The sequence below is a fragment of the Nicotiana sylvestris genome, chromosome 4 (assembly GCF_000393655.2).
Source record: "Nicotiana sylvestris chromosome 4, ASM39365v2, whole genome shotgun sequence".
Classification (NCBI taxonomy): Eukaryota; Viridiplantae; Streptophyta; class Magnoliopsida; order Solanales; family Solanaceae; genus Nicotiana; species Nicotiana sylvestris.
The window spans coordinates 44,864,442-44,877,630 of NC_091060.1; the positions used below are offsets into that span (position 1 = coordinate 44,864,442).

The 13,189-nt window shown below is 36.9% G+C and overlaps 1 protein-coding gene across 1 annotated transcript; it reads left to right on the top strand.

The window, feature by feature from the left end:
* The first annotated feature begins 7,354 nt into the window (after positions 1–7,354).
* On the top strand, positions 7,355–11,664 carry LOC104236876 (putative late blight resistance protein homolog R1B-16). The gene is made up of 2 exons (XM_009790916.2): positions 7,355–7,994; positions 8,105–11,664. The coding sequence occupies exon 2, from the start codon at positions 9,337–9,339 to the stop codon at positions 11,662–11,664; it is 2,328 nt and encodes a 775-aa protein (XP_009789218.2). The 5' UTR covers positions 7,355–7,994; positions 8,105–9,336.
* The last annotated feature ends 1,525 nt before the right edge of the window (positions 11,665–13,189 follow it).

Below are 13,189 nucleotides of genomic sequence, written 5' to 3' on the forward strand. Positions count from 1 at the left end.
ATTTCTAAATTGATGAAGGAGAATATTAACCTCTTTTAACCATACTAGAATTTGAAAATTTAAGAGTGAGATGCAAGACTACTGTGAGACACAAGAAACTGAAGTTAAAAAAAAACTTTCAAATCCTAAAACAGAGCTTACACAATACTCATGAACTACTTAAAATAGCAAGGATGAATTCTCACGAACGCATCTAAACCAAATATGCAACAGTGATTCACAAATCTCAAACAATAAACAAACATTATTAAATCAAAGGCTAATATCATTCTTATCACCACCATTAGCACAATAAATAGAGCATCGTAAATAGACTGAAATAGCATATGTATATGAAAGAATTGAAACTCAAACCTCAAATCGGAAATAAAGAACAACGATTTCAAATCGAACCTCGATGGATAAACTCTTTATAATTAACTTCTGATCGAACACACAGACAAATGGAATGCCAATAACGAAAATCCAAACTCGAACAGATGCACGTAGCGACAAAACGAACGAGCTACCAGAGATTCAATGAAACCCGGACAGAAAACTTTGAACCTAAACCTCGAGCGATGATCCCCACTTCAATTAGACTCCATAGAAACAAGATATTTCCAGTATAATTACAATCGACAAAACAGAACCAGAAATTTCCTTGCTCTAACCTCAAACCGCCTGTACTTATTAAGGAAGGAAGAAATTAGTTTCCTCCTTGTTTCACTACTGTTCCTTCATTTCTTCACATTTTTTGTGTTTTTTTTAAATCTCCGAAGCCTCTCTAGGGTTCAGCTTATCTTTAAAGTGGGGGTGAGGCGTTGGGTGGTCAAAATTTAGCCGGCGAAATCGCCGATTTACTGCCCATCGGCGTTCTCTCTTAAAGAACGAGGGAAAGACAGAGGGAAATCTGGAGAGGGGTGTTGACGATGGGTGTGTTAATGGTTGAAGAAGGTGAAGTCAGGGGTGTGGGTTCTGATTTGCGGCGCTCCTTCTGCAGAATTTTAGGCATTTTTTTTGGTGTCCATATATTTAGGTGTGAGGTACTATTATATAGGGATAGGGATTAGGTTAGGGGTATGGGCCTAGGAATTATGGGCTAGATAATTGGGCCAAGACTAGAAAAATGGATTACAAGATTTATAAAGATGGGATAAACCAGCCTAAAACTAATTACTCTTTCTAAAATTATGTACAATTATAATATAAAAATACAAAACTAATTTTAATTAATTGAACTAAACTATAAAACATAGAACTATTTTTTTGTGTTTTCAAGATTATATAAAAATAAAGATAAGGTACTATTTTTGTATATTTTTTATTTAAATTTACGAAATATACGTAAACTAAAATATTTTTTGTAATTTTTATTTTTTTGTGACGAAATAAAGTAAAAGAGTCAAAATTAGCTGAAATAGCGATATTAGACCTAAACTAAATATTTACAGGCTAAAAAGGGTGAAATTTTGGGAAGGGTCAAAAATCACATATCTACAATCAGCACACAGAAATCACATCTTGCACATCATCCATGGAATCGCAAGCTGCCGATGCACAACTAATACCGAGCGCTCACATGCGTGGAAGGAATTTAAAGAGTTACGCTTCAAGCTGAATTAATGTCGCACGATAAGGAAAGAAAGATGGAAAGTATATCCTAAATGCCTTGTAGCCTCTCAAAGATATGTATGGACGCCATCATACCGATCCGTAAGACTCTACTAGACACTTGCTCATGACTTATTGAACCTATGAACCTAGAGCTTTGATACCAACTTGTCATGACCCAAAATGCAACTAGCCGTGATGGCACCTAACACAACCTGCTAGGTAAGTCAACTAACAACTATCCAACACGTCCCATAACATAATACGGACCTACTCAAGGCCTCAAATCATGATAATAACATCGAAACGACGAAATGCACCTCAAATCAAACTTAATGAACTTTCAAACTTTCAACTTCCAAAAATTCACGGCGGAACATATCAAATCAACTTGGAATGAACTCAAATTTTGCACACCGGTCGTAATACATCATATGGAGTTGCTCGTGGCCACAAACTACCAAGCAAAGTAAAATGCTCATAATGACCATTGGGTCGTTACACTCCACAAGGCATAATTGTCTGATCCAGTAAGTTGAAGAGAAATCAGAGAATTACCTGGTGTATTTGTTGGTTGCAAGTACAAAGGATGGTTATGATCGATGGTGGGAAATATAGTAATTCTAGTTGTGAATTATCAGTAGTTGAAGTTGTGGTAGTGTGTTCATCTTCTGAAAGTACAAGAGGGGGTGAATTGTATATTTTAAACTTAATCTCTTATTAGTTGACTAGTTTGTCAATTAGTCGACTAGATGTGACTAGATGTAATGACCTAACAGTTATAATAACAGAAAGCAAGATACAGAAAGTAAGTGCAGGAATTAAAGACACCGAATTTTATACTGGTTCGGATTCAATGTGAATCCTAGTCCAGTCCCATTGGATTGCAAGGGAGTTATCTTTAATAAATGCGTTTTTACGAGTTCGATGGAAATGACTTGATAACTCAGTTCCTATAATACTTGTCTCTTTTTGATACAATGCCTCACCAGTGTTGTACTCTCCTTTTTTCTCTGACTTGTTACACAACAGATCTTAGAGAACTACAATGTTTGTTTGCAGTGGAACAAAGAGAGGGTTTTTTGGTTCGATCAAAGTATGTTTGTCTAAGGCTTAAAGCCGGGTATAAATACTTTGGTGAAGATCGATTATTGATGAGGATTGACAACCTAAGAGATTTGATCCTTTGAAAGAGATTGATTCTTTCCAAGAATAAGATAGCTAGTCATCGCTCTTCCTTGATATCCTTCCTTCAACAGTTGTTTATGATGATGGTTTACTTCTTGGTCCTTCCAAAATTAGCCGCTTAGCAAGTCTTCAAGAATCTTCGGTCTTCCGTATATGCTGGCCTTGATTAATGCCTTAAGTTTAGGCTTGCTTGATTCTTTCTATCACAGTTGTCCGTAATCTTTGCTGATTAATTTGCTGATTGATTTGTTTCCTTAGGCATCCAGATTTGCTGATTGATTTGTAATCTTTGCTTATTGTTTTCTTTCCTTAAGCATCAAGATTGACTTCAGTGATCTTGTAGTATCTTCTTGATTCCTTGTTCTTCTGTAATTGATTTCCTGCATAGATATATTATTTGCATCATGAAAACTAGATCTAACTCTTGAATCACACTTGATTGCATGCAACATTTGCTTTCTTTCTGAGAGATCCCCTGGTTTTCATTCCTTCATTTTGGATCCACTATAATGAATTTTTGAGAATATTCAGGCTAGTTTCCATTCATTTAGACGCACTACATTAGCAGTTGACTTGATTGGCTGATCTGGTACACTGCTGCTGATTTCACCAGTTGACTCTATCGTAGCAGATATATCAGTCGACTCTTGAGATTTGCTTGTCTCCTGAATTTCTTAAGCTTGATCTTCATCATCTACAGTAATTCCTTTCTCGACTAAGGGATTATTTTCATCGAATATAACATGTACTGATTCTTCCACACATAATGTATGTTTATTATAGACTCTAAAAGATCTACTATTTAGTGAGTAGCCCAGAAAAATACCTTTGTCACTTCTTGGATTGAATTTTCTAAGATTATCCTTACAGTTATTGTGAATAAAACAATTACTTCCGAAGGGATGGAAGTAACTGATATTAGGACGTTTACCTTTCTATAATTCATATGGAGTCTTCTTTAGAATAGGCCTTATGAGGCATCGGTTGAGAATGTGACATGTTGTACTTACACCTTCTGCTAGAACTGATTTGGCAGTAAATGATATGTAACATGGTGCTTGCCATATCTTGGAGGGTTTTGTTCTTTCTTTCTACAACCCCATTGTGTTGTGGTGAGCATGGTGCAGAGAAAGTATGTGTGTATCCCTGATCATTACAAAAATCTTCAAATGCTCTACTTTCAAATTCTCCTCCATGGTCACTCTGAATTGTTGAGATCAGATATCCCTTTTCTCTTTCAACGTTTTTGCAGAAAACTTCAAAATTTCTTAATGCTTCATCCTTGTGAGATAAGAAAATTACCCAAGTGAAACGTGAATAATCATCAACAATAACAAAAGCATAACTCTTTCCTCATATGCTAGCAGTTCTTGTAGGCCCAAATAAATCCATATGAAGTAATTGCAAAGGTTTGGAAGTAGATACTATATCTTTGTTTTTGAAAGAGTTTCTGGTCTGTTTACCCATTTGACATGCATCACAGATATGAGTTCTAGAAAAATTCAGTTTGGGTAGGTCGACAACTAACTCATGTTTGGACAATTTTTCTATCAAATACATGCTAGCATGACCAAGTTTCTTATGCCACAACGATGGATCATCAAACATAGAAGTTAAGCAAATATGACCATCTATCTTTTCAAAACCATCAAGAATATAAACATTTCCATACCTTTTTCTAGGAAAGACTATTTTACCTGATTCGTCTTCAATAGCACATCCTATTTTCTTAAAATTTACCTCATATCCTGAGTCGCATAGTTGATTTATGCTCAAGAGGTTGTAGTTGAGGCCATCGACGAGATAAACTTCAGTGATGTCACAGTTGTTATTGAAGGGAATTGTTCTAGTACTAATTATTTTACCTTTTGAGTCATTCCCAAACTTAACACTTCCTCCATCAATTTTTGTAACTTCTTTGAACAGGTTTTTGTCGCCTGTCATATGACTGGAACACGCACTATCTAGATACCATTTTCCTTTGCGGCTTATTCTGTGGTGTTCCTCGCTTGTTTCACCTCGTGCCATGAAACGGTTTTCATTTTCATCATCTGAAGTGTCCTCATCTGTCCAGCATCCTGAGGTTTTGTTCATTTCATTTTCCAGAATCGTCATGAAGCAGAGATTTGCTATCTCTTCATGGTCTAAACCGTCTTCATCACTCCAGCTTCCGAAGGATTTGTTCTTGTTAAAGCCTCTAGAGATCTTCCTTTTCAGTTCTGGGCACTCAGCTTGAATGTGCCCAAATCTTCAACACTCATAGCACTTTCCATCATTCTTGTCATGTTCGTTGTATTGCGTGGATCGTTTTGGTGGAATTCTTCCTTTCTTTGTATTCCAAAATCTTCTCATTAATCCATCCATGTTTCTTGATAGCATAGCAATCTCTTCTTGTAGAGCTTTAGGATCATCATTAATTTCGTTTTCAGCTATTTCAATTGAGGTCTTGAATGCAACTATTTTATTTTATTTTCTTCTTGACTAGTCTTCTTGAGATGCGTCTTTTCAAAAGCTATGAGTTCTCCTCGTAGTTCATCATAAGATAATTTATTTAGATCCTGAGATTCTAGTGTGACTACTTTGGTCTGCTAAGTGGTTGGAAAACTTCTGAGAATTTTTCTAACTTGATCACCACTGGTATAAGGCTTGCCAAATGCCTTTAGATCGCTAATTATTTTGCTAAACCTGGCAAACATCTCTTCAATAGATTCTCCTTCTTTCATTGATAAGAGTTCGTAATCATGAACCAACATGTTAATATGTGTTTCCTTTACTTTGTTGGTTCCTTCATATGTGACCTCAAGCTTGTCTCACATTTCTTTGGTTGTGTCACAGCTCGAGATTTTCTCATATTCTTCACCACTTATAGCATTATGAAGCAGATTTCTCGCTATATTGTTAACTTGTACCACTTCCATTTTCTCTTTAGTATATGAATCTATATCTTCAGGATTAGCAAGTGGTGGAGTAGCAGCTGGTAAGGGATAGTTCCCCTTTTTGATGACTCTCCAAACTTTGACGTCATAGGCCTTGGCAAAGATCTCCATCCGCACTTTCCAATGAGAGAAATGTTTTCCATTGAAGTATGGTGGTCTAACTTGTAAAGTTCCTTCCTAAAAGCGAGCTCCTATGATAACTTGATTTGCCATGATCTTTTCTCACAAACTGTTAAGCAAAAGTAGAATGTGAGCCTTGCTCTGATACCAATTGAAAGTACAAGAGGGGGGGGGGCGAGGGTGAATTGTATATTTTTAAACTTAATCTCTTATTAGTTGACTAGTTTGTCAATTAGTCGACTAGATGTAATGACCTAATAGTTATAATAACAGAAAGTAAGATACAGAAAGTAAGTGCATGAATTAAAGATACCGGATGTTTATACTGGTTCGGATTCAATGTGAATCCTAGTCCAGTCCCCTTGGGTTGCAAGAGAGTTCTCTTTAGTAAATGAGTTTCTCTGAGTACAATGGAAATGACTTGATAACTCAGTTCCTATAACACTCGTCTCTTTTTGATACAATGCCTCACCAGTGTTATACTCTCCTTTTTTCTCTGACTTGTTACACAACAGATCTTAGAGAATTACAATGTTTGTTTGCAGTAGAACAAAGAGAGGGTTTTTTGGTTCGATCAAAGTATGTTTGTCTAAGGCTTAAAGTCGGGTATAATTACTTTGGTGAAGATCGATTGTTAACGAGGCTTGACAACCCAAGAGATTTGATCCTTGGAAAGAGATTGATTCTTTCCAAGAATAAGATAGCTAGCCGTTGCTGTTCCTTGATATCCTTCCTTCAACAGTTGTTTATGATGAAAATTTACTCCTTGATTGTTGGTCCTTTCGAAATTAGCCGCTTAGCAAGTCTTCACAGAATCTTCGGTTTTCCGGATATGCTGGCCTTGATTAATGCCTTAAGTTTAGGCTTGCTTGATTCTTTCCATCGCAGCTTTCCGTAATCTTTGCTGATTAATTTGCTGATTGATTTCTTTCCTTAGGCATCTAGATTTGTTGATTGATTTGTAATCTTTGCTGATTGTTTTCATTCCTTAAGCATCAAGATTGACTTCAGCGATCTTGTAGTATCTTCTTGATTCCTTGTTCTTCTATAATTGATTTCCTGCATAGATATCTTATTTGCATCATGAAAACTAGATCTAACATCTTCAACCGCCATTATTGACTGAGAAATAGCTTTAGAAGAAGTAGCTCACGAACCCTAGCTTCAATCGAAGGTTAACTCTAGCTCAATTCAGCACTCAATTGCAGAATTGAAGTAACAGAGAAGATGAGATTTGCTCGCAAATTAGCTTGGATTTCAACCAGTGGCTCTGACACCATATTAGCTGCTATGGATATGGAAATCAAAGCTAAGAAGAATCTGGAAGAAGAAGAAGAAGAAATCAGAGAAGAGCTACATGCATTTCTGAAAAGCTGGACAACTGTACAGAGTCGACTACTGCTTATAATACATACTTAACTGTCAACTAACTTTCTAACTGTAGTTCAATATCACATTAAAATTAACCACAGTTAGCTACTAGCTTATTGCTCAGCTGTTGATTAATCCTACCCGTGGAATATTTATGAAGCCGTTAATTAGCTTCTATTCTATGGAAGTTAAATAATTATCACATGCATAGAGAAATTATATCTTTGTTCTTCCGTTATTGAGTCGTTTGAACAAAATCATTTACACTTTTTTTTTCCTTTGCAGTAAAATTGGATCGGTATTATACCTCTGACAATATATAGGTCACAAATACCTACGTATTAGAATTATAAGACTGAAAAATTGATTAGATCTTCACTTGATCGGGGTTGGATCAACATTAGCTTTTTTGACATTTTTGCCAGGATATTATTGCTTTTGCAAGTAAAACAGTTTCCACCAACTTTGGCTTTTATGAATGTAGCACTAGGCTGTCATAATCAAAGGCTAATTAAGTAAGTTAGAGGGTAATCATCCTTAATCTTGAATAAGCTAAGTCAGTGCATTCAACTGATCTTTTTAGTTAAATTAATTACGTAATAAGTTACTTAGGAAAGTGGGTTTTGTCAATGTAAAACAGTACGTCAATGTTTCAGCACAAAGGTTCAAAGAGCAAGTCCAAGGCCATGACGGATTTCAGCGATCCATGGGATTTCAGCGGTCCCTTGTTAAATGTTGCAGGATAATAAATGCTCCCAATCTTATATCTGTTGAAGAGATACAAAGGTAAATGTTGTACCAATAACCTATTATTCAATTCTCAAATGTTTTAAACAATGTAGTGTTGTAATGTTTAGTACGCCATATCTCATTTTTGCTTTATTGGGTGTTGATAGTTTACGGCTGAAGAGGCGTTTCAGTGGTGAAGAAAATGGTGAAGGATGACGATGAGAGAGAGTGGAGATTGCTGGTCTGAGGGGGGTTTGGAGCTGTTGGTGCTTTTACTAGTGGAGATGTGGTGTTTGTGAAAATGGGTAAATGGAGAGGTTTTTTGTCGAATCTGATTTTAGTGAAGAAAAAGTTCTTTCATGGGAAGGAAATGTTCATAGTGGTGTATTTCAACGGAAAGAGATGGTGATTGAGGTAGAAAGCTATGAATGCGAGCTGAACATGAGCTATGGGGGGACTTCAATGTATTTGTATTGTGCAGAGACTGTGTGTGTGGGGGGGTGAAGAACTGAGTGAATTTATTGCAGAGTGTGTGTGATTTGGTATTTTTTGCTACATCGACATTAGATTAATTTTTACAATTACATTCCTCTTAGCTCTTACACAAGCTAGCTCCAAGGAGTGACAGATAAGTATAATAGAAAATCAAGATTCTTTCTTGAGTTACTTTATTCCAGTTCAGTGCTTAACAGATTGAACAGTTGTGTGGAATATAGAAATCAATAATTAAATAAAAATTTATGGCCTTGAATAATGAACTCTCACATGGTTGTACAAGGTATTTTAATGAGCTTAATTAAAGAGCCTTAATCTGCGCTCTCATGCTTCTGAAAAGGCAATGTGTATTTGACTACTTTTGATGCTTTTGTATCTTTGTTGGCAGATAAAGACATACTTTCTCAAACAACATACCTTCTCCCTTTGCCGGCCTGGCCCCCAAAAACCAATTGAAAATTCCCACTAAAAAGACTGATTTGAAGCACTCATTCATTTCCGGAGTTCCTCTTGCTGGATTCATACTACTTTCTTGGTTCATCAAATCGAGAAAACCTCAAACAGATCAAGAGAGAGATGGCTTATGCTGTTATAACTTCCATCTTGACAACTATTGAGCAAGTATTGCAATTCAATCCAAGTTTGATTTCTGAAAGTAGGGGATCCATTGATTCACTTTATGGAACACTTTCTTTCTTACAAGCCTTCCTTGTGGATACGGGAAACTGGATCAATGATCAAGAAGCATTGAAACTTTTGGAAAAGAAGATCAGAGATGCAGGACATAAAGCAGAAGATACAATTGGTTGCTGCCTAAAGAAGAATCCATGTGGCTGATACTGATCACGACCAGAACAACGCCCGTTGTAAGCTTTATTACGAGTTGCAGAAAATAATAGAAGTAATGGATTCCATAAAAGGAGAAGTGATGAAGTTCAAGAATGTCCACAAACGTATCAAAGATGCGCCAGCAACAACTTATTTATCCTCCTTCTCGTCTGGGCGTGTCTTGGATGAGGAAAATACACTTGTTGGGATGGACGATGTCTTCAACAACATAAGAGATCAGCTCTTTGGACAAACACCAGCGTTGAATGTTGTCTCAGTTGTTGGTATGGGCGGCATTGGTAAGTCGACACTTGCTAGAAGTTTATTTAATCATCCATCAGTATCCCGACGTTTTGATATTTCTTCATGGGTTACTGTTTCTCAATCATACGATGCAAAGGAAATGCTATTGGATGTCCTAAGCTTCGGTACTCCAGATGGGAAGGCAATGTACCGCAATACGAGCGAAGATGAATTATTGGACCAAGTGCGTAGAAAATTGAAAAGGAAGAGGTATTTGAAACTTTTGGACGATATATGGACTATAGAGGCTTGGGACCAGGTAAGAAGATCATTTCCCGATGATGAAAATGGAAGTCGCATAATGATAACTACTAGGCTCCTCGAAGTAGCTAACTGTGCTGGCAATGATTTTCCTCCTCATCACATGCCTTTTCTCAGTCTTGAAGATAGTTGGAAATTACTATCTCTTAAGGTTTTTGGAAATGAAGATTGTCCTCCTCAGCTTGAGGAAGTAGGAAAGCAGATAGCGAAACAATGTCAAGGACTAGCTCTCTCAGTTGTTGTCATCGCTGGGCTTCTGTCGAAGATCAATAGGACATATGATGATTGGCAACAAATTGCTGATAATTTGAATTCCCACATAGGTTCAACCTCCCAGCAGTGTTTAGCAATATTAGCTCTGAGTTACAACTACTTGCCTTGTAGCTTGAAAGCTTGCTTTCTTTATATGGGAGTTTTCCTTGAAGATGCAAAAATTCCTACAGATACGTTGATTAGAATTTGGGTGGCTGAGGGTTTTCTGAAGACAATTTGCCATAAAAAGCCAGAAGAGGTAGCAGAAGAGTGTCTAGAGGATCTAGTTAGCAGAAGTTTGATTATGGTCAACAGTCGAGGATGGGTAAGCGGAAAAATTAGAAGTTGCAGGATTCACGACCTCATTCGGCTATTATGCTTGAGAAAAGGAAAAACCGAGAAGTTTTTTCATGTCATAAATGAATGTTACGAAGTGTCGTCAGAAGGCGTGGAGAGTGAACATCGACTATTATTGTATGAAGATGCTGTGCAAAACCAGAATCTCGGCCTACACGAAGATAATCTGGATTCAGTTCGTACCATCTTGTGCATCTGTGAACCGTGTACTTCTATGCTCGAATTTGAATACTACAAAATAGTGGATACTCATTTTCAGCTGCTAAGGGTATTGGATGTACTAATGATTCTCTTTCAACTTTTTCCCACTGAGATAACACAATTAGTACATTTAAGATATCTTGCTTTTACCACCGGTGGCGATGTTCCAACATCAATTTCTAATCTGTGGAATCTACAGACATTGATTGTCGAGCCAATTGAAAATCAATTATCCTGGCCAGTAGAAATTTGGAAGATGTCAAGTTTGAAATATTTCCAGTCTGGGGGAATGAGTATGCCCGTGCCTGCTCCTCCAAAGGCACAACATATTTTGGGTTTAGAAAAGTTCAAGAAACTTTCACTAAACGAAGCTTCTTCCAACTGGGAGGAAATTTGTATGGCTGTCCCGAACGTAAAGGAATTGGATGTTATTATCAATTTAGATATACACCCTAATGGATGGAATGATTTTATTGGTAGTCTCATATGTCTTGTTGATCTCCAGAAGCTAAGCATTCAACTAAAGGTTTCGTCGCATCCACTGTTTTTTATAAGGCGGCCTGCTCAGCTGTGGTACGTGTTCCCAGAAAACCTCAAGAGTTTGACACTTGTAGCGACACATCTAGAGTGGACAGATATGCCAATGCTTAGCAGCTTACCCAACCTTGAGGTACTCAAACTAGAATTTTATGGTTTTGAAGGGAGCAATTGGAATCTAGATGAAGGGGGTTTCAAGAAACTCAAGTTGCTACACATTCACCAGACGAGATTGGTGCACTGGCAGGCAGCCAGTGATAGTCTTCCAGTTCTAGAGTATCTAGTCCTAATGTTTTGCTCTGAATTGGAGGAGATTCCTAGAGTTATCGGAGATATTCCCACATTAAAATTGATTGACTTGCATTACTGCAGCCAAGCTGCTGTTACTTCTGCAGAGGAAATTCTAGAAGAGCAAAAAAGCATTGGAAATGAAGTTCTTGTGGTTACTGTATCCCCTGATCACCCTCCTTCGCTGGAAACTTACTATGTGTGAATAGGTAAAAGTAATTTCTTTATGTACATAAATGTTGAATCCTTGTGGCTTCTTTAGAAGTAAACTTTATGCGTTTACTTCTCTAAATTTTGAATCCCTTAGTGAATGTTCTGGCTCGCCACCGCTTGTGGTCTATACCAAATTTAAATCTCAAATAGTGCTTAACATTAAACATTTTAAATGATTAGACATCAAATATGTTTGATAATGAAAATATACTCCTCACCGTTCTATTTTACGCAATACTTTTTCATTTTTGATCTGTTTCGTGAGGAATGATATTTTTTTTATTTAAAGATAATTTAATTTTAAATTTTTAATTTTACCCTTAATGACATGATTTATAGCCACATGGTATATTTAAGCTTATAAGTTCAAAAAGTTTTTCTTTCTTTCTTTCCTAATCATTATACATATTGAAACAAATATAAATTTGCTCGAAGTTTCTTATTGTTATGGTCTCTTGGATTCTGTGGTGACATGCTGCTGTCTTCTTGAAGGTTGTATTATGATAGATAAGCTTGGAGAGGGACATGTTTTCTGTTTGTTTAAACATTCTAGTTAGAAACTGCAAAATTTGCTTTTAAGGGAAATCACGAAGTGGTTTGGAAGATTATAGTTTATTCAAAATAGTGCCTTAAGGTTATGGATTGGATGTCTAAATATTTTTGTGTGGTATCAAAATCAAATTTTAATAAATATTTTTAACTATGACAAGTTCATCTGTTGTCGCATACGGGTCTTCTTTTTCATCATGCTGATCTGCTTCCTCTTCTCTTTTACTTTTAATGTCACGACCCCGGTTCCCCCTCCGTGAACCGTCGTGACGGCACCTAGTCTCTACGACTAGGTAAGCCTGACAATGCGGAAAAGAAACCAATTTGCGGAAGAAATAATTAAGAACCGAAATAGTGGAATAAAACAGTATTTTAAAGTGCCGCTTGACATACACAATATCAACTCTCGAAACTAATAACATTTTCCAAAACCCTGAATCCCATGATCACAAGCCTTTGAATTTGTCTACAAGCATCTAACTCCAGAATATCTAACAAGGAAACGAAAGTACAGAAGGCCTAATAGAAAAGGGGGAGTAGAAAGGAACTCTTCGGTCTGCAGACGCGACAGATATCCCTCGGAGTCTCTACAGGCGCCTCATCTCATGAGTGATAAGTCTGAATGGAGGTACCTGGATCTGCACTTGAAAAACATGCGCAGAAAGGGCATGAGTACGCCATAACAGTACTCAGTAAGTACAAAGCCTAACCTCGGTCGGGTAGTGACGAGGAAGGTCAGGGCCTAGTGAGATTAAATGAAATATCAGGTATAACAAAATAAGATAACCAGTACAGTTGAAAACTAACAATAAGAATTAATACAGGATACTAAGGATAACAACAACTGAAACAGAGACAAAAACAATCACAAGGAAATACCACTCTTCACAAAGATAATAACCGGGGATCTCTCAGTATCCCGAGGATCTCTTAGTACCCTCAATATATGTCAGGGATCTCTTGGTATC